The 22,776-nt window shown below is 41.9% G+C and overlaps 1 protein-coding gene across 1 annotated transcript in view; it reads left to right on the forward strand.

Moving 5' to 3' along the window:
• Window positions 1–22,776, forward strand: part of LOC311498348 (calsyntenin-2-like) — a gene marked incomplete at its 5' end in the record, with an annotated part of 268,748 nt that overhangs the window by 168,714 nt on the left and 77,258 nt on the right. Inside the window, 2 exons of the mRNA XM_084558889.1 lie at window positions 108–316; window positions 8,314–8,463. Of these exons, the coding sequence (XP_084415015.1) occupies window positions 108–316; window positions 8,314–8,463 (359 nt within the window). The remainder of the gene's footprint in view (window positions 1–107; window positions 317–8,313; window positions 8,464–22,776) is intronic.

Genomic DNA, 22,776 nt, shown 5'->3' on the forward strand with positions numbered 1-22,776 from the left:
AATAATGCTTTCCTTTGCTTTCTCAAAGCACCCCAAATCCAGTCACAGTCTATGCAGATGATTAAATCTTATATTAATATCCACTTTTCTCCCCTTCCTGTCCGCAGGGCAGTGGTGCACATTCAGGTCAACGATGTGAATGAGTTTGCCCCAGTGTTTCGGGAGCCCCAGTACAGAGCTGCCGTGACGGAGGGCAAGATTTACGACAGCATCCTGCAAGTGGAGGCCACTGATCAAGACTGCTCCCCACAGTATAGCCAGATCTGCAACTACCAGATCACCACCACCAACACACCCTTTGCTATAGATCGCAACGGTGAGTAGCAATGCCACAAAGAAACCATATTATATGGCCTGTTACTAACAGTCTATGATGTTCAGTGGATTGCAAGTGTTATTTTGAAATGTGGTGAACTGACGGTCTCTTCTGTTTTGGGTGTACCTACTGTCTCTCAGCCTACCTTATCTCACAGCAGTTCTGCTTCACTTATTTCAGTGATTGAAGCCCACAGAGATTTTCCAGATCAAGCTTATACACACCTTTCTCTCCGTCTTATTTACCGGTGATGCAAAAGTGCGTATCTTTCATAACGCGGTGACACTCATGATCTGAAAATCCCATCTATCCATACACATGCACTCCACAGCCAGAGGAGACAAACACACGCTCACTTGTACTGTGCATACACATACCTGCATACGCTCTGATAGCAAAACCTAATACTGGCAGATGTCTCTCCCCAGGGTAAAATGCGTTCTTTGCTCTTTCCAAGGACAAACTCAAGCTTTGCCCAGAGATCCATCAGTCTCCACAAATCAAATCACAGAAGTCATACAAACATGCACAAAACACTGACAAAGATAAATGCTAAGAAAAATCTATGGACACTCTCAAGTATCCTCACAAATTCCTTTGACTTTCCAGGGCTGCTACTTGCACAAACCTACTTGGTTATTAAGCATTGCGCTTGTGCAGGGTCAGTTCAGATTTCGTGTATTATTTGAGCATAGGCTACCCTTTAACTCAAGGCTTTTAAACGTCTTGAGTCGTGTCACTGTTAGACGAAGTGCTCACATACATCTAGTGCTACAGAGGCTTGCTTAGGGCACCCAAATGAAAGGGACATTTAAGATTTGCGTTGCTGCCAACCGCCAAGAGTTTCTGACTGCTGAGGTATTGCAATGAAAAGGCTGACTGGGTGAGGTGTGGGCCAAACTGCAGTGTGAATGATACAGTGGAGAGTCTGCAGCCTGTGCACTCTCTCCATTTGAAGGGGTCCTCCTCAGCCATTGACCGCTGAGGAAAAGGCTTTGAGAGCTCTTGAACTCAAGAGGACCTGAGGGAGAGAGGAAGAAGAGGGAGGGAGCAAAGCAGAGGTTTGGTTTTGAGAGTCAGGGTAAGTAGTAAGACATGATCAGGTATAGCGGTAGTTAAACCGTAGTGGGAATAAACAATAACAATAAGACTGGTGATATTCTATATATTTTTTTGAATTGTCAGTAAAAATACAGCTATTGCCTGTTCTAAGCCAAATGTATCATAATCTTTTGTTCAACAGACCTTAAAAAGAGGTATTACAGCACAAAGCAGCCAGAATGTGGTTGCGTTAGTAGGGGCACATTGTTTTAGCTCCTGGTAAAACAATGAAATAAGATGCAGGACGTCCTGTAGGGGTAATAGTTCCGTGAAACTCAGGGTTCATCAAACCCCGAAACACTGCAGAGTGGCCTTCAATAAAAAAAAGGTTTACAACTCAGTGTTTTCAGTGCTGCAGTCATTTCATTGTTTGTCACGCTGCAACACGCTGAACTGTGACAAGAAGTTCACTGCTTTCCAGGCAAAGTTGAGCCTAATTCAAGCGAATCATTGAGCTGCATTTTAGGAACAAAAACTAGTAGCTCTGTTAGACTTTGCTCAAGACTGTGGTGCTTTGAGCACCCAGTGGCAATCCTGACATGTTTACGAAATGGTGAAATGTTCTATTGTATGTTTGCGAGGTCAGCATGCTAAAACACACCATACGCACCATAATCTCTGGTAATAAAGGGAAATAAAGACATCGTTGATTGAGGAACCACTCACGGCTCCTCACACATCAACATGACCGCATCAAAAATTAACACATTCAGTATATTCAGCTGACCTCATTCTTTGGACACATAATGTTGCTGAACCTAGACCTGAGCAACTGCAGCAACCCCAGATCATAGCACTGCCCCCACAGGCTTGTACAGTAGACACTAGGCATGATGGGTGCATCACTTCATTTGCCTCTCTTCTTACCCTGATGCGATGGTTCCCCACTATCCTTCCAGTTTTAATAATACGTTGGACAGTTCTTAACCCAGTTTTACTAGTTTCTACAATCTCCTTAGATGTTTTCTCTGCTTTGATGCATGCCAAAGATTTGACCGTTCTCAAACAGACTAACACCTTTTCCACAACCACGGGATGTGTCTTTAGACCTGGTTGTTTAATCAGTTGGGGTTAAATAACTTGTTGCCAGCTGAAAGATTTCAGCGTTCTTAGTAAATAGGTTAGCTTTTCTATTCTGAATATTTCTAAGGTAATTCGAGTTCAATCTTCTAATGTAAGATCAGATCTTAATGCAAGGTCTGAACAGGCCCTTAGATATTTCATCACAAGTCAATGAAATTTCTAAACAAGATATAACCAAATGTAGTATTCATTCTTTTTTAGAGGGACAGACATGCAATGTCACAGGTGTTTGGACATTTAATTTAAACCCATGAATGTCTCATGGGGATTCTGATCAGAGGGACTCCTCCTCTGGGGACAATGAAAATTTGTGCAAAATTTCAGGTCCCTCTGTAGAAGGAGGGATATTTCATTGTGGGCCAACGAACGAACAATAATCTCTGGACTCATCCTGCTAATGTGGCTCGTAAAGACATACTGTACCTTTGTCAGCTGCATCCTTGTGTTGAATCTTCTTTGATTACTAAGAACATGGAGGCTGTTTTTTATTTTAAGTGTACACTGTTGATAACATAAATACCCCCAAAACTCTGTAGCTGAAAACAGACCCTAAAATCAACATTATTTCCTACTTTTAGAGAATTCAAGAATTAGTACAACACTTACAAAAACCTACAATTCCCAGCGGATAGCTGGACATTGCTGAGAGAAAAACACTTTTCAGGTTTCTTTTCATACAAAATCACTTGACAATAACAAGAGAAAGTCAGCATCATCCTTTACACAAAGGCACGGAGGGCTAAGCAGCAGGTAAGAAATGGTTTGTGGTAAAATTGGATAGTAATTAAAAGGGATGATGGAGGGAAACGCAGACAGGTGCAGATGCAGTTTGCTTGTGTGTTTATGAGGCTTTGATAGAGAAGCAAACAGAGAGAGTGAGATGGAGGGTAAAGCAGTCAGTTACTAGCTGGCCACCCTTACCAGCAGGCACAGCACGCACAGCCTGCTGACACGGATAAGTTGATGTAGTAATTGAAGAAGCAGGAATGAGAGCCTCCGTCATGCAGAAAGATGTGAGTTTGTTGTTGTGCATGCATACTTGTGTGTGTGTGTGTGTGTTTGGGAAAAAAAAGTGAGGGAGCAGCACAACAGATGAGGCAGCAAACAGTGAAATGGGATGAGGCTACAAAACAGCGAGAAGATGATGTGCACTGAGAGGGAATGGGAAGGTTGGACGGGGGAGAGGGAGAAGGGAGGAGGGAAGGAATCCTAAACAAGCCGAGAGGAAGACAGAGAATAGCTGATGAGCAGGACGGGAAGGCGAACAATGCCGTCCCCGCATGAATTACAGCTAATCCTCCTACTCACATACTCGTATTCAAATACACCACGCTATCAACATTCAGCTCCCTCTGCGCCTTTCTCCCCACGATACAAAATCCTCAAGAAGCATCCGTGCTGTACAAGTCGCAGTAACTTATTCCAGCAACATTTCAGCTCACTTCCAATCAAGGCCAATGGAGCCTCGTTTCAATGCTCTTTACACTCTGCAAGTGTTTGCTGTCAGAGGGCCCACTCCCTGCTCCGGCATGGCTGCATGCACAGCATTGTCATCCGTCTGTTGAGTTGAAGACTCATCAAATATGAACAGACACATTAGAACTACAAGAGCTCCCCTCATGCACTCAGCTAAGCCTTAAAAAAGTTGCTGGTTTGGAAAGTGGGTGGTGGTTACTAATGAGTGAGGAGACTCCCGGTGACCCAGTTGAGGCGTAGATGCTGAGTGTCCTGTGGAGATGAATGGCTTCTTTTTTTGTTGTAAAGTGTTCTTTTGTAAAGACCTGGTGCAGGCCTATAATATTGTTTGACTCAAAATGGACAATTTAAAGAAAATTACAATTGATTCAGCAAGACTATAGCTACTGTCTTTTTTTTCCACACAAAGCCTCAGTGTTATACGTTAATATTGACTCATGTAGCCTTGAGGCACTTACCACAAAAAGAGGTAAAAAACAGGCTGCAGAACTCCTTTATTGTTAACCCCACAGCAGATCAGATTTTTGCGTTACACACTGGAGACACAAAAGGCTTTATCCAACTTTTCACATACCGTGCTAGTAATCCTCAACACTCGTAAATAAAAAAAAAATGTTGGAATAACCCTTGAGCTTTAATAGCACTTCACTTTTAATGGCTGTTTGATTTGTGGCTCAATAAATACATTCATTCATTGTCTGTAACCGCTTATCTGGGGTCGCCGGGGGGCTGGAGCTATATCCAAGTTGTCATTCACCTTGGATAGGCTGTCAATCCATCACAAGGCTAACACAGAAAGACAAAACAACCATTCATACGTAGAGTCGAGCCTAAGTTTGAACCCACACTCTTGCTGTGAAGCGTCAGTGCTAACCACTACGCCACTCTGACCCCCTGTGCACCTTCTATACATTTAATGCAGCCGCTGTTAAAGGTGTACTCCAGTAATTTAGTGAACCCAATCAGAAATATTTGAAGATGAAATTTATTGTGTGGATTATTCCTTGGTGCTTACATCTAGACGGGGAGAAGATTGTCATGGGAAGTGTTTCTACGAATAAAATGTTCCCAAGATGAAAGAAAATCCCCCTGGAGCCCAGTGATGAGGAATGAATCTTTGGCGTGTGTCGGTTTTCATGGGAGGATAACTTGATGGGTTGCAAAACTAAAATGAAAACAGATCATCAGAGAGAAGACTTAAAACTGAACAGCTTGCAAGTTATCGGTTAAAGGTGTAGGTTGGTGTCAGACTGTGACTGGATGAGGGCAGGTATGAGTGGGTGGGGCTTAGAAGTGGTGTGGAACTGTGTTTGCCTTAGAAGGCATGTGCAGAGAGATGATCTTCCAAACTGAGCTTTCAATTGGTTAAAATTTCCCATAATGCAACTCATAGTGACAAGCAATATCTAAGATGATGTCTCCCGATTCCTGTTTATTTGTTACAGTGGATTGCAGGAAATCTGTGGTAGATGCAGATGATATATTACTCTATGTCTCAATCTGCTATTACTGAGAAACTGACATTACCAGAACAATGTGGATGATGATAAACTTGAAGAGGCTAATAGCAGTGCTGGACAGATATTGTATTTATTACCTTGAAACAAGGGACAAGGACCAACCTTGTTTTTTTCATCAGGGTTTAATGAAACATGCTCTTAATTTTGAGAAACATTAGCACTAATCAATCCGCTTGGAGAGCTAGACGCTACCTGTCATCTTCAGCGTGATCTCATTTGTTACAGAGATTATATTAAGGCATCACGGTTAATTTGACAGTGACATATAGTGATTGTTTAAAATTAAATACCCATTATTCTTTTAAGCAGACACACTCACTGTGTAAGCAAATAAAACAAAGCAAATAATCAGCTGTGTTTCCTGAAAAGGCAGAAATCAAAGAACAAAACAGGAAGTCAGACCCACAAGGTTACAGGCAAGTTAAGTATTCTTAACAGAACACCTTTTATAGTTTATGCTAAATTTTGAAGTCTTAAAGGTGCTTTTTCAGTCGTTAGGCTGAGGAACAGATGTGTTAAGATAGAAGTAAAAGAATATAGATGAATATGGAAACATATCTGGTGCTCATCTCTTACGACTACAGTAAAATGAAGCTCATTTAGCTGTTCAAGCTCACGCAGTCATTTTATGAGTCTATAAAGTCAGTTTTCCAGCCAGTGATCACTGAGGAACTCCAGAATATTTCTCTTATTACAGAGTAAAATGTTTCACATAAGTGCTATTCTTTCTGTATTTTATTAGAACTTTCACCACTTCACATATTCCACCGTACATAAACTTTGGTGGGGAAAGTTTTCAACATATTGCTTTGTTCTGCATTAAAGGTTTTAGACTCTACATTAAATTCAGATATATGTTAAAGAGGGAGCTTTAATGCATGACGATGTGTCTTTTTTGAATACACAGTTATAGCTGAAAACATAAATTCATAAGTGTGCTTGCATATCACCAAAATAACAGAAACCATGACAGATGGTGCATTCGTGTTGGAATAATTAGGAACATTTCTGCCGGAAAATTTTAAGTTATTAATTTAATTAAGTGAACATTGTGTACCTGGAAAGTCTGCAAAAATTTCATATGTCACCTGCAAAGTTGTTGTTAAGGATCAAGCAATGAGGCATCATAGAGAACATTTTTGATTGAAAAAGTGGGTTTTAATTACCCAACATTTAAATTTACAGCAACAAAACCTGATACACGGGAGAACTAGTTGTAAAGTAAATTAAAGTAAATTCAGCTACACCTTAATTCCCCCATGCCATGTCAGCATGCCATGTGCAGTTTGATCAGCTGACTGGAGCATTTATGTAGGCTCAATCCTCAGCCACGCCTTTTGCTCCCCAGCAAGGACACCCTGAAGTTACTCAAAGAAACAGAGAAATAATGATTAATGCCACAAACAAAACAAACAAAGTCGCATACATAAACATGTAATGCTAGCATTTGCATTTGGATGGTGAAAAAGAAAATAAGATAATCCTTTATTTAACCCACAGTGGGGAAATTAAGGAACCTCTATACTGTTAAATTACTTAAGTGTTAAGTGTGGCTGTGGTGATTTTACCATGAGATGACTGTTTCCATCACAGTAGTACATTCAAAAACATGGTGCATAACCCCACCTACCTCCGTTTTGTCACTGTCAAGCTGCTTATCAATTTCTCATGAGTGCCTGCATTAGCATGCATATTTTGTTTAAATGAATATGTCATGGCTCCCCTGACATATTTCCTCTTCTCTTTGTTTCCTGTCATTTAAATGCTTGAAAAAAAAAAAACATCTCTCATTTGTAGTGTATATAATGTTGCCATTATTCGACTTAAAAGCACACGAACGCAGCAAAGTTCGAGAAACCACTCCCCCAACTTGGGAACGGAGACCATCCGGGGAGCGTGTGACGACTGAGCATAAGTAATCCTCCTGCAACCTTAATATGCTTTTAAAAATTCATCATTGATGAAAAGGTTTGTGACCTTCTATCAGACCCACTAACTCAGGCAAGGGGATCTGTATTGCTTGGGAGCCACACGAACTCCCCCGCTCACAAATGTGTTGTGGCGGAAGTTTGTCTGGAAGCGTTCTGACAATGCTCCAGCGCCTGAGTGAAGTGGAGTTGAATTCTGATTTGTTGTAGAACTATCCCATTGGATTAAGAGTTTCTTTTCTCTGAAACACGTCCCGGACTCATATTCTGATAAGAATTGAGTGTGGCTACACCGGGCTAGGATATGTGTACATTTACCCTCCAGATGTTTAATCTTGACCCTGGAACTGACACAGCTAAATGGAATTCACCCATAATTTCTATTCTTTACACCTGTGCTTTTCCTAATGCAAAATCTCTAAAATGTCCTCAGTGAAAAAGGCCTGTTTCCAAAGACCACAACTGTCCAATCCAACCTAATGAGCTGCTTCGTATTATCAGTAATTGCCTAAATTAATTACAGGTGTTTTTCACTGACAGCGAATCTAGGCCCTGAAGTACCTGAATACAAAACTACACCAGCTAACAGTACAGAATGAGTGCTTTGGAGAAAGTTGGACACCCAAGTGATAATTAACTGACTTCATCACTTTCACCCAGACAATTGGAGAACGTTTTGTTTACTGACATAATGCCAGCTGCGTTTTAGCTTTGGGCGACTTAAAACCTCAAACACTGCAATTTGTGGCCACCGGTGTGCCTAACTGCACAACACAAAATGTTTTCATTATGAGGCACAATGGGGGGATCGAACTTTCCCTGCAAACTAATGAGTTGCTTTAAAAAGCGATTTGGGTTGAATGTGACCTTGACCTTTTCTCCCCTCCAGGAAACATCCGGAACACGGAGAAGCTGAGCTACGACCGTCAGCAGCAGTACGAGATCCAGGTGACGGCCTGGGACTGCGGCCAGAAGAGAGCCTTGCACAGCGTCCCTGTACGCATTGACGTCAAGCCTGTCTGCAAACCTGGCTGGCAAGGTGAGCCGTCATCACATCTGTGTGTGTGTGTGTGTGTGTGTGTGTGTGCAAAGATTTCAGACAGGTCTGAGTGTGCAGTATTTATACATCCACAAACGCAGATGCAGTTGTTTGTTTGTGATTGCTTGAGTTTTTAGAGTATCTGTGTGCCTGCATTATTCTCTTCATGTGCACAGATGTGCTTATTTGTATTGGATTTCTTTTGTGTGTGTTCTTGTTTACCTCTCACTGTGTGCCACTTGCTGTAGTCTACATGCTTCATATTTCAAATTTGCACTGTCTGGGACTCTCCTTTCCCTACTTTACTTTATATCTCTGCCTCTTTCTTACTCTCATTTTCTTCTCTGTTTACCTTTCCCTCTACCCATCTCCTCTCACCTTCCCTCCCTGAGGAACTGGCCTGTCAAGTTTAGCTGGTTTGATCAACAACACGTTACTAAGAGCACTGTGATTCAACCAATACGGCTTCTAGCACATCAGAAAACCGTCATGGCAGCCTTAACAAGGCCCAGAGTAATGCACAAGACCAGTGTCTGCAAGAACACCACAAACGATGCTCACAATAGCTGAAGCTGTAATTTACACTTGTCAAAGAGGGCAGCCGCACATGTGATGAAAGGCGAGCACATGCAGCGTTCCTCACATGTAACCATGTGCAATCTCTGTTGTTCTGTCATTAACAGGGTGATTCATGTGCTCTTTGGCAACCGACCATTTATCGTCCCACAGGACGCAGTGTTAGCAGGCTGGTGATAAACAGCATTAAATGAGGACCCTGGCACCAGCTCAGTGGCAGCCACTGAACCCTGCAAAAACTGTTAAGTTGTTTGGCTCATATTCAATCTTCCAATCTGAGTTCTCTCAAAAGAAGAGGCAGCACTTGCCAGTGGACAGGTCGCCAGTCTATCACAGGGCTAACACAGAGAGACAGACAGCCACAGTCACACCAATTAACCTAACTGGCAACTCCACACAGAAAGGCCCAAATCAGCCGGTGTATTCGAACCCAGAACCTTCTTGCAGTGAGGCATCATGACCACTACACCACTGTGCTGCCCCAAATCAAGACACAAAAAGATATATCTATCTATTTTGCATCAGGAGTATAAATGATTCAGGGGATGTCCTGAAACTTGTTACATTAGTACTGTCTAGTCTGAATAATTTCTAAAGATGGCTGCACGGTAACTACTTAACCAGACTGAGAGTTGATTTTAAGGTCACCAAATTAAACAGAAGCATTGAAAAGGTTTACACGAGTTTTAATTGAGCACATGCGTGTATGACAAAGTCACTGTGGTAAGAAGCTTATGACAAACAAAGGTACACACCACGATGCCATAGTCCATGATGGACAATGAAAGCATGCAGAAACTACAACTATAGCATCTATGGTAAGTTGTGCAATGGCTGCGGTAAGGACAGGCGAAATGAGAAGAGTGTGTACACAAATGTACACAAATACACACAAATACACAGATACAGTCTTCCCTTGATCAAAGGGCAGTTGTCGCTATGAGCGTTGGTTGGCAACAGGGATGAAGGAAAAGATTGAGAGAGAGAAGTTAATGCCATGGCCACAGATCAGGGGATATTTAATAGGCCTAGTGGTTGTTGTATTGAAGACAGGCTGCTGTGGGGATGTCAAACACACACACACACACACACACACACTGACAGACACACACAAAAGATGTACTTGCTTGCAGTTAAAACTGTAATCTGTCTGTTCATATTAGCCATGGTTTCTGGCTCTGGACAACAAGCCTCAGCAGTGTGTCCCTCTTCCAGTCCCAGGTCCTCCGTTTACTGGTAGGCCTGTGCACACACACACACAAACAGACACACGCAAACGCACTCGCAGAGGTAGTGTATAGATTGTTTTCGGCTGAAGCAGGCCCCTAACTAACGATTTACCGGTGAATGTAGCAGAGCGTTTCAAAGCTAAGGAACCAGATATTTCCCTCAAGAGTTGGTAAGCACCAAAAGCCGATCTAAAGGCATAAACATCAGACTTGCATTGATCGGGTGTTCCAAAACATGTCTCCAAATAAGCAATAATGTTCTGGATTTGCAAAGAAGTTACGCATATGAGCTTAAAAGATGACGCATCAACTTGTCTTTGCATCATTATTGATTCCCCCCCATGGTTTGTCCCAGTGATATCCGAGGCCCTGATAGTCCTAAAGCTGGAGCAAACCTCTTTGACCACACACTGCACATTAGTACTGTACTAGCTCTGCATGCTTAGTAGGGCTTTGACTCCGAACTTCGTTATTCGAATATAATTCAATTATTTTAAAAATTGAACGAATTTTAGGGATCTCTTAATATTCGAACCTGTATGGGAATTATTTTTTGTAAATATGTTTGCTTGTAAACGTTGTTTTCAATTCAGATTCCGAGTTTTTTTTTTTTCACGCCTGGTGAAGCAAAATCGCGAGCTCATTAGCAAGGCTATTGTTGGTCATCTGGGCTCCTGTAGGTAACGTTAGCATGCTAGGTTCCTGTAAGCTTGTGTATTTCCGATGGAGCGTTAACTGTGTCGTAACAGCATCTTCTGTTATATTCTGCTCGTTACATCTTCATTCCGACACTGCATATCTTGTTTGCTTAATAATAAAAATTTTAACACGCATAAATACTCAGCCTTTTGTGCACGTAGTCTATTAACATTGACTGATACACTGCCCTCTGGTGGACAGAACATATAGAACTTAAGTTTGATACCAGTATCAGTCTTACTGAAGACAGTTAATGGTCAAAATATAATTAATAAATATTCGAATATATTCGAATTTTAATATTAATAAACAAACGAACTTCGAATATGATTTTTGGGCAAAAGTCAAAGCCCTAATGCTTAGGTCCTTCGAAAGCTTCATCAATCTAGTCTGTTAAAGCAGAATCAGTTGCTATGTTGTTTCAAATATCAGAACCCTATCCAGCATGAAGGTGTCTGTGATGTCAATCTTCAACTTCTGGGTGCTGTTTGCTGCTGAAAATCCTCATTCAGATAGCATCCACTACTGCGCTGCTGTTTAGGATAGATGCACCACATCACATGTCAGTGTTTCTGTCAGAACTTAAATGGAAAAGCCTGTAAACATAGGAAGCAAATAGTGAACCGACTGGATTGCAAACATGAGCCAACCCGGGTCAGTCTTCCAGACCTCTGACCAAGTAATCTTGCAGTCCAACTATCTAGCTGTGTAATTACACATCCATCTCCCCTGCTGTGCCTCTTCCTCTTGGCTCTCCTTCCTCTGGGCTCCTTCGTATTGAGGTCTCAGAAAGCTGACATTCCCTGCCCATCCCAAAGCTCGCTACCACTCTACAGCCAATACGTAACTTTATTTCATTCTTTTTTCATATCTCTTCAATCTTTTTTGCTCTGCCCGTCAAAAACTATTTAAAACTTTTCAAACTATTATAGTCCATTTCATATCTTGTCTCTTCATCTCCCCTCTCCCTGCTGTCCACATAGAAATACAGACATGTGAACACACACACTCTTGCCACATAAAAACTAGTAATAGAATGAGCCTCTGTTGAGCCCCCTCTCTTCATTTGATGGGATTGTTATCAGTTTTACTTGGTGTAATAAAGTGTGTCTCTAACACCATAATGGACACATTGACAGAAGGCATTTTATAGTCTATCTCAAAGCCTGGAGGCCTGAGACTAGCAGTGTGAGAAAACAGACAATCTTGGGGGGGGGGAAAATCATTTTTGTGTATTTGTTTGTCCTTGAATGGAGTTTGAATACAGAAATAGTCAACAAAACATTGAAACTGATTTTACTGGCAGCTTAACCTCCAAAGCCTTACAAAATTTGGTGATATTAAATAAGCAATCCATTTGTTTTCATGGTACGGTGGGGCGTTATAATACTATAAAATCTATCTATAGTCTACTTGAGTGAAAAAGTTTACAAGCAGGGAAGACACACAAGAAGAGACAAGCAGTCAAAAAACCCACTAGCAGAGTGAAGTGGGTTGAACTTATCTCAACTTAGCACAAGCTTTGAGTGGCACATTGTCACACAGTTGAAAACAGAAATCTGCATATTCAGATCCGTTCTTTGTGTTCAGAGTAAGGCTCTGAGTAAGTATGCGTCCACATGTTCGCCTGCGTAGACTTGCCTCAACATGCTGTTGCTGTTTTACCTCTAACATCCCCAAATTACAACTCCCCCCAGGGGTATTGTCAGTCAAGGCAATTAGTATGAACACCAGACTGCAGCTCAGGCTTGTAAACTATCAGGGAATAATTAGAGCAATGCAATATAAGTGTGCACATTATAGATGTTTGCATTTTGCAGTCAGTTTGTTTCTAATGAGAGACGTGGAAGACATCATTATGAGATGAGGAGATACTTTTTTTGGAAAGAGGCGGAATTGAATATTTGACAACAGTGGTCCTGCGGCATCTAAACTACACTTCTCTGCTCTGCCTTTGAATGAGGAATTAGGCAGCATTATTCAACAGTTTGACAAGCAGACAGCATGTAGGTTTTACAGAAATATTGTCAAGCTGCTGTACTTGTTTGTTGTCTCATTTGGGTGAAACATTTAAGGGAAGGGAAATTCTTGCATTGTATTAACAATTCTCAAGGTACAATTGCAGAGTGAAGAGAGCTGAGTAAAAAGTTGACTTTGCAGTGAAGATGTGAATGGTTATTAAAAATGCAAGCGCACTGCACATCGATAGCCCTTTAATAAAACAAGGACTAAACCAGTGTTTTCAAAAAAAGAAGAATAAAAAAGTAGTTTTGGCTCAAAATTCTGAAAGTAGACAGTAAGACAACGACTCCTTAATAAAGAATAAGAACTTCGAAGTGGGGATTAAGATGGAGAGATGTATCAGGGCTCAGTTGGGAGTTCTTATTTATTCTCACACAGCTATTGTTCTCAAGGCTTATCTGAATGCAGAGACATAAACATCACAGTGGCATAGCACCGACTAATTTCTTAATTTCTTAAAAATGAACTAGACATTAGTGTCTCTCCTGCTAGCCCCACAAATCCATGCGTATACTGGAACAAGATACAAACCAAGCATGGGCCAGCTCTTCTCTATAACATCACACAATGTTCTTGGCAGGTTACTTGAAACTTGAAAACCCAACAGCTTTTAGCAGAAATGGTCAAAGATCAGAGTACCCGTTCAGACCTTGCATTAGCATCCGTTCTGGAGAATCCAATCACAAGTGACCAACGTAAAGTGCAGGTGTACACACACTCCGAATGCATTGTGGAGCCACGTGTGATCTGATCTCTGACCACATTTGGAGGTTGCGATCGGATTGCTCAGGATGGATGTTAATTCTGAACAGGTCTGGAGAGAGGAACAAGCTGAACACATGAGCAAATGATGATACTCACAGAATGACACGTTGGACGTAGAGTAGACTTGCACACACACCACACCCAAAAGGGATTTTCACCTTGCATTATTCATTCCAGTGTTCATACACTCTAAATAGCCACCAAGTATATGTACAGGTTAGTGGTGTCTGGTCAGCACACTGATGTTAGTATTAAGCTGTGTCACAGTTCAGCCTCAAATTGTGCCATCCAGCAAGAATGTCTGTACCAGTCAAACTACTGAATGTATTTAAGTGAGGATCATGTGCTTTGTTAACTTTTGGTTGTGGCATTTCCTTTTCTAAAATCATAAGTCATCAAATTTTAGATGTGAACATAAAATAAAAAGACACAGAGACATCACTGCCAAACTAGTAAGGCTTTAAACATGTGATCTAATTACATTCTGCTAAAAAGTCCCCAGACTCCGTTAAGGTGGTAGAAAGTTGAAAGTCTCTCAGAAAATTACAAATTATCTGAGATCGACACGTGCTCTTTGGCAAATTCACACTTTGAGGAAAGGAGCAGAATTTTCTGCTCTGAACAGTGTGCTATTCGAGTGTGTGCGTGTCCAGGCAGCCAAGAGTCCTGATTTCTGATAAGAGAAAGAAGAGGATGAATTAAAGAAGAAAGAAGAAAAATAAATGGCTCAGTACTTCCCTTTCTCATTTCCTTTAGGCTCCCTCTCCTCTCTTGCTTCCTCTCTAATCTCAGACTGAGGCTGTCTGGCTGCTGCTTTAGCACTTTTCATCCCCTCTCTGGTATTAGCTTGTTTTCCCTTATTAAATTCATTGTTTCCCCTTTTCCCTTTCTGCCTGGATATTTGTGTCTTGCATTTTTCTTCCCTTTGTGAGTTTGACCCCCCCCCCCTTCTTCCTCTCTGTTCTTTTCTCTCACCTTGTCATCTGCCTTACGGGTTCACCCTCACCCTCTGTTTCTTTCAATTCTCTGTGCTCGTCTTTCTTCTCTGATCCACACTGCTAGTTGCAAGCAGTAATCCAGTGTAAACAGTCAAAGTCACCAGACTCTGCTCTTACTGCACTTTTCACTTTCATTGCATGTTGTAAAGACACACATGTGCACACTGTCAGGGGGGATCATCTCATGTGAACTCTCTGCACCTTCCTTTCTGGCTTCAGGTAGGAAGGAGGGATGGATAGTGGCAGGCTAAAAAGACAGTGAGAAGCGTGGGTTCAACTCACTGTGTCAAAGGAGAGCCATGGTTGGATAAAGAGGAAATGTGCATATGTGTGTGGGAAATTGTGTATGGATGTATCTCTTGGATGGAAGGTATAGGGGAGAGATGAGGAAAAAGTGAAATACTTACACAAAACACAAGTCATACTCAAAAGTGTGTGAGCACTTTTGTGTTTTGGATCTGCAGGGCATCAAATGTAGACTGTGTTTTTTAAGGTTCAGACTGTGGGAGAATTACCACTAATAATCAGAGCATATTGTTAAATTGTTAAAGGACAATTCCGGCGCAAAATGAACCTGGGGTTAATAACACATGTGTACCGAGTTCGACCGTTCTCTGGTATTTGTTTTCATGCTAGTCAAATGTGACCAGTTTTCTTGCAAACCGCTAATTAGCGTATAACGCTAGCCTTCGGGGCACACGTACACATAAAAATAAATCGCTATTTCTATACCACTAACAAGGCTCACAATATCACCACACTTACACGGTAGCATAACTAGGGTCTCTACATGTAAACCGAAGCATTGAGAACTTTGCAAGTATACAGGCAGTTTATTAAAAAAGGAACACAGTACCGTTCATGTCTGGCTCACATATCCAGGCGGGCGCCATCTTGGGGAAACTGAACTCTCTGGGACGCGAACGTGAAAAAGAGGCGTTGTACACGTGAAATGTGATTAGGCGTGTTCGACTTCATGCAGATCTGTGCAGATCTGACTTGACGTGATGCATGCTGGGTTGTTCATGCTCATAGACCTCGAATATGATTGGTTAAAATTAACTTGTTCAACCCAGCATGCATCACGTCAAGTCAGATCTGCACAGATCTGCATGAAGTCGAACACATAGGTATCTTAAGCTAAACTTAAGATACCCATTTGTAGAGATTAGCGTTAACTTTTTTTTTTTTCCCCAGGAATGTCATCTCAGACAGTTTGTAACTATGAAAATATATAAACATTGCATTTATTTATCATAGCCACCATCGTGTTACCTCATTCAACGACAGATATTGACTTGAACGGACATTTCTTCTCATAAAAAATTTCAAGATTGCAACTTTCATGTGCATCATACACTTTTAACATTCAACTGGTGAATAATATTTGATTCCTGACACATCTAGTCAGGCTGCAAAACTCTCACTCTCTCAGGGAAGCTATAGATGGCAAATAGGGGCCTGGGTGTCTCTCAGGCCAAGAGAGACACCCAGGCCTCTTTCCCCTGACCAGGAGTGGGACATGAGGTTTGACCTCAACAGGCAGCTCCAATTCCCCAACGGGATTACTACCACATCTCTTCGCCCTGACATTGTTGTGTGGTCCACGGGAGCAAGAGTAGCACACCTCATTGAGCTTACAGTGCCAGCGGAGGATGAGATGGAGGCTGCCTTCGAGCAGAAGAAGGCCAAGTATTCAGAGCTGGCCTCCGAGTGCTGAGAAGCTGGCTGGAAGACTACCACCTACCCTGTGGAGGTTGGCTGCCGAGGCTTTGTGGGACAGTCAACCACACGCCTTTTGAGGGACACAGGAGTGACGGGAGTGAAGCTGAGGAAGGCTAGGAAGGAACTTTCAGAGGAGGCTGAAAAAGGCAGCTTCTGGCTCTGGCTGAGGAGGAAGGACAGGAGCTGGGGAAAGAACACCTAACCCCAACAACAGCTGCAGGGGGTAACAGCTACTAGCTGCAGGTGGTGACAGGGAGACGTCCCTCTCACTGCCCCACCACCAGGAGACGTTCTAGGACTAAAGGGGCGAAACATTGGTGAATGGTGGTTTCTGGCTTATGACCCTGCAGCTGACCCATGGGCACTGGAGGAGGTGCGACAGGCAGCAATGCCCAGCAGGAAGTTCCACCTCCCTGTACATCAATCGGTATTTGGAGAAAAAACGAAGTAAGCTGAAAACGTGTGATATGAATCCTTTTTGTGAAAGAATACTGTATAAAATAGGTAGATTCATTTGTCCAAGTCACTGCAGTGTGCCGAAAAGACTGAAACAACAGAGAAATACGGTTAAGTTGATTATGAGATGCGATCTGGAAGACGGATTGAGCTCTCTCTGTTGCTTCGTTTTTCAGGACACCATCATTTTTGCTGTGGTATCACATCTGGGACTCGAAACACACCTACACCTGCTCAGGAAGATGGACACAGCACAGACAAAAATACGTGATACACTCTGGCACACCTACATGCTCCTTAGAGTGATTGCACTTCCACAGTCTGCGTCTCTCTGCCTGTTGAGATTGGAGTTTCCTCTACAGAGCCACTTCAGTGTCAAGGCGACACAGACTCAGAGATCACGATTACAAAGACAAAGAGAGAGAAGGGGTATAAGGAGTAAAACAGCAGGGAACGAGTGAATGGGAGACTAAAGCGGCAGAAGTGTTAAGGATAAAGATAAGAGATACGTTTCCATGTCACAAGGAAAGGAAACTTTAAGCTTTAAGAGACCTTCCCGCAGAGTTGCCGGTATGTAGACGTATAGAGGACAGCTTTGATGTCAATTTACCAGCCGGAGGGGAGAGCATTTCCTGGGGCAGACAAGCTGCGGGGATTACAGTGAATCCAGGTAGTTCCTGAATTCCCTTGGGATATCACACAAGGAGGCAAATGATGTGGGATGCACAGCACAGTCTGCTGCAATCACAACCAGGATGAAAGCAAAGATTAAAAAAAGATATGTGGCGAATATTAGAAGGTACTTTTTGGCTTCTTTTTACTGGACAGTTTCTGTGTCTCCACTTTAAAACCCCAGGATTAAATTGTCATTTTCACTCAGTCCTCCTCAGAGAGGTAAAAAAAAAATTAGAGTTACACATGAAATTGAGGTCTTTTAGAAGACTTTCCTCAGAATCCTGCAGAATGTAATTTTATTAAAAAATTATCCCATTAAAAGCTTTATAAGACTATTGTAATATAAATGTGTTTCTGTCACCTCAGGTGCCTACAGAGCGGACCTGTAATTTCATCCGCTTGTTCTATATTTGAAATGAAGTGCATTCTCATAAAGGGCTTACAATACATCTGATTATTAATAAGAATAATAGGCAACTACCACCTCTTTGCCATAGTTGAAACAATTGAAATGAATGTTAAATGCACTAAGAGATTCCATAATGGCAATTTTCATATTAACAGTCAGTGCAATCAAAGTGAAATGCTAAAGGTATCACTCGTACCTTGCATTAACATCCGTCCTGGGGAATCCAGTTTAGTGCCTGTGTTCACACCTGAAATGTCCACATGCGTCTCCAGTAACCTTTTCCGATCCAATCTCAGTTTTGCGCTCTGTATCTAAATAAATTCTGACATTATTTGGGATGCAGTAGAAAATTTTAACAGCTGTTGTTTCTAATGGATCTCTACCACTGTTGTTGTTAGTTGGACAAACAAAAGCACCCCTTTGCATGATCTTAAAGGTGACTCATGACGCTCTGTTCACACTACCAAAGGAACAGGACAAATGCGAGTGAATGCCACCTAGACCACCTCTAAATGTGGTCAGAGATCGGATCTCTCAAATGCAATCCCCCAGTATGGACGTTAATGCAAGATCTGAAGGGAGCCTTAGATTAGTTTGTAGAGTTTCAGCCTCTTTATACCCATCGTTTTAGGTTAAGAGTTGTTTGTTGCCCACTCTCTATTGTACTTGCAAATCTGCCTTTGCTAAATTTATAGCTTGTTACATTGTTTGTTGCAGTCAGGGCTCATCATCATTTAATGTGAAACTCTCTAAGAGTGATAATTCAGACAAAGAGTTCTTGGGATGAAATCCTACCATTGTTTCATATGAAAACACTTGAGATGCTTTCGTCTATGTAGATGCATAGAATCTCTCTCATGCAACATTCAGAAAGGAAGCAATCTCTCACTCTCCACAATTTTGGTCACTTTTTCGTCTTTTTTCTTTCACAATAGTGGCTAAGAAAGTCTTGCACTCCAGCAAAACAAGTAAGAGCTCTCTATGCACTCAGGAAAAGAAAAAAAAAAGAGAGAAATGGCTCTTGTATGGGATGAAAGCATTAAATGAATGTTTTTGGGTCATTGTGAGAAAAGAGAGACAGAGGCATGGCCAAAAGAGAAATCAGAGAGATGGCACTCTCTGAAGTACATGGAGATGGAGGAGGACAGAGGCGGAGAGGAAGCGGAAAGGGAGCAAAAGGAAAGGAAAAGAGGAGCAGAGTGCTCTTTTAAATGGAAATTGGCTCTCTCGCTGATGGCTGGGACAAGTAATGATGACCCTCCCCACCTCCCAACCCCCCACCCCACCCACTGCTTGAACATGGCGTCAGCATTTTTGAGCATACACACACACAGATACACAGTCACGTAGCCACCATCCCACACTTCCACACATCTACATGCACATTTAAAAGCATGCAGAAACTTACTGATGACACGCACACACACACACACACAAACTCTCTCCCCCACACCCTCAAGAGACGGGGGAACAGCGTGAAAGTGTGATGATGCATCATTTTCTTAAGCACCTCTATCCATCTTCCCTTCTCCACCATGTCTCTCTCACTGCTTCTCTCACCCTGTTTTTGAAGCAGTGTGATGGAAACTTGCCTCAGTTGTGGAGTGTAAATGTATGTGTACAGTGCGTGAATGAGGTTCTGCATACGAACACACAACAGCTCTCCTGTATTCTGTTGGGAAGACAAGAAGTCAGAACAATAAATCATAGTATGCCTCGATGCAAGTAGGAGCCAAGGTCAAATAAAGAGGAGTTGTATTCACATCCCTTACATTCAGTTTCTTTCTTGTTTTGTACATTTGCACAAGTAAATTGATGAACACTTATCCACCTTAGTAGGAATATTACACTGGCAGTCAGCATGCAGTCACTCTTGGATCTGAACCTTCTAGAGATCAGTGTCTACGTGGAGTCATATAAGGTGTCAACAGCACATTTCATACCTCCACGCTCAGAGGTCATGAGGAGGAGCAAGATGTGATGAATGGTGCAGATAAAGACAAGACTGTATAGTCTTTCCTCAAAGGCTTTCGTGGTGTTGCACTTTGTTGGACACGCGACACGTGATGGAACTAGTTAAAGAAGGATAGATAATAAAACGGCCCTTGAGATTAGGGAAATCAAATCCTGCACTTTCATTCACCTCCACGAAACTGGTCAAACGCGGCGCGAAGTGGCCGAGGTTGCCTCAGATGCTATTCCACTTCCAACATCAGAAAGACGTGAGAGAAGGGAGCTTCAAACAGTATTCTGACAAGACAAGCTCTTTGAAGTACAAGCCTTAATGCTTTCAGCCCAATTAATGGTTCTTTAAATAGTCACAGTGGACGCATGGTTGGCAGTAACTTATACCATTAACAGTGCCTACATTCTACTTAGTTGCTTCCGTTCTGAGCCCTGGGTTTTGTGCATGCTGACTCATTAATTGCACTGAGATAATTTAGTGGAATGGATTAGACTTAGACTTAGACTTAGACTTAGATAAACTTTATTCATCCGCAAGGGAAATTGCTTGGTCACAGTAGCTTAGTTGCACATAAAAAACACTCTTCAGAACCACAGATAAAAGAAAGATTAAATAAAATACAATAAAAATAAGTAAAATAAAATCTAGTACAATAAAATCTAGATTAATCATTTTAGTTAATAAAAACGCGTATGCTTTTTCCTGCTATCGTGTACAGTATCCAAATTAAGCAACAAACTACGGAACTGGAACATGAAGCCACTGAGGAAGTGTCATTTTTTGGTAGACAAAAGGTTTTGGTCTCAATAGAAATTTTTTCAATTCATGGCTATACCGATCAGGCATAACATTACCTGCCTAGTATTGTGTAGGTCTCCCTTGTGCCTCCAAAACAGTTGTGACTCATCAGAGAATGGACATGGGCCTTCTGAGGGTGTCCTGTGGTATCTGGCAACAGAATGTTGTTAGTGAGGGCCTTTGGGTCCTATGGGTTGAGGGGAGGGGCCTCTGTGGATCAGACTTGTTCCAGTGCACCCCACAGATACTTGATCAGTTCGGGATCTAGTGAATTTGGAGGCCAGGTCAACACTTTGTGTTTTTGTGTCCGTGTCAGGCTGCATCCTGCTGGGGATGGCTGCTGCCATCAAGGAGTGTCATTGCTATGGGGTGGGGGTGCCTGGTCTGGTCCAGGTGGATGACACATGTCTGAGTAACATCCACATGAATGCCAGGTCCAAAAGTTTCCCAGCAGAACACTGGATTGTCACAAGATGGACAATGTTATTTACTTTTCCTGTCAGTGGTTTTAATGGTGGTGTATATAGTCCAGCCTGAAAGACGGCTTGTTCCCTCGCCCACAAACTTTTGCGGCTGAAAGTTGGTCTGGAGTCACTCCATTTGGATCTGATTATGCTCCATCAAAGATTTGCTGGGCCAATCAAGTCGTATGGGTGGGCTTTATGTGGTAATGGACAGAAGAATAACAGCGACGTAGTACAGTATATTGTATAATACAGTAAAATAGCAAACTACCTGATCTGGTTGTAGTACTATGCAATTGCATGCGAAGATATTTTTTTCTCAGTATCAGTTGAAACACACCCCATAATGAAATCCAAATGGCCTGTTACCTGACTATGCTATATAACTGAATTTGGCTAGACCTGGCTAAATATAGTAATTATTTGGGGTAACCCACTAGTTTAAATTATGTCTAGGCTTAAAGTTATGCATAATGAATTGGCTGTTTGAGTGACACCTCATCAATCAGGCACTGTAATGACGGTGACGACCAGAGTAACCACACTGAGATTCAAAAATGAATTGTCTGTCTAGGCTTAATCTTTAAGTACACTTAATGATCAAAATGGCTTGTATAGAAATCAAAAAAATAAAAACTCAAGAGCTGTTGGCAAAAGCCCACAGTGCTCATACATGTTTAAATTGGCACCAAAATTATTATTTTATAAGTTATTTTATCCTTTTGTTAGTTCAGTGGCTGGCTATGACCAGTTAATCCATCTGTAACTAAGTCCTTCATTCCCTTCCAGTGACTAAATGATTATGCCAATGTGCCAAGATGCGCTGTATAACTTTGCTACTTGTCGACTAAGATGTGTTTAAAACTCCGTACCAGCCTGAATACTGTTCAATACATATCATAGCTTCTAATAGGCTGAAAGCATGCACCACTGCTCAGAGATAATATTGCTGTTATATTCAGTATTTATGCATATTATATACAATATTTCTCCTTTTCAAATCCATGATACAACTAAACATAAATAAATCAGTTAACTTGTGCACAGACATAAAAGATTTTTTATGATCGCAGCCCCAGTGAGGAGTTTGTACTTCTGCACTGGTGAACCAGCTCAACATGGTTGTTTTTAAGTCTGCTCCGTTTTCTCTGCCTCTCGTCTTCCTCTCAAATTCACAAAGAAAGGAACTCCTGGGCCCGCTGTGTGAGTTCTGTTCAGTGTACTGCAGGCAAGCACACAACTCAATAGAGACCAAATAGCTTCCTATTAAACTCACACTGCTTTTAAGACAGTTGAGCTTTAGTGCAGTGCATCCGAATCACAATGTGGAAGTGCTTTCTGTGCTTCTGCTGTTTGTACTTCTTTTTTCCGAGCTCACGCCGCACCTGTTAGTGATGGCAGCAGCAGCTGCAGTGTCCTAGAGAGACTCTTAAATAGGACTGAAATATTTAGCAGGGACACAAATGCAGTTCAGTGGTGTCTCTGCGAGATCACAGGAAGCACTGCTTCATGCATGATGACTCACCTTAAA

The sequence above is a fragment of the Chelon labrosus genome (assembly GCF_963514085.1).
Source record: "Chelon labrosus genome assembly, chromosome: 13".
NCBI lineage: Eukaryota > Metazoa > Chordata > Actinopteri > Mugiliformes > Mugilidae > Chelon > Chelon labrosus.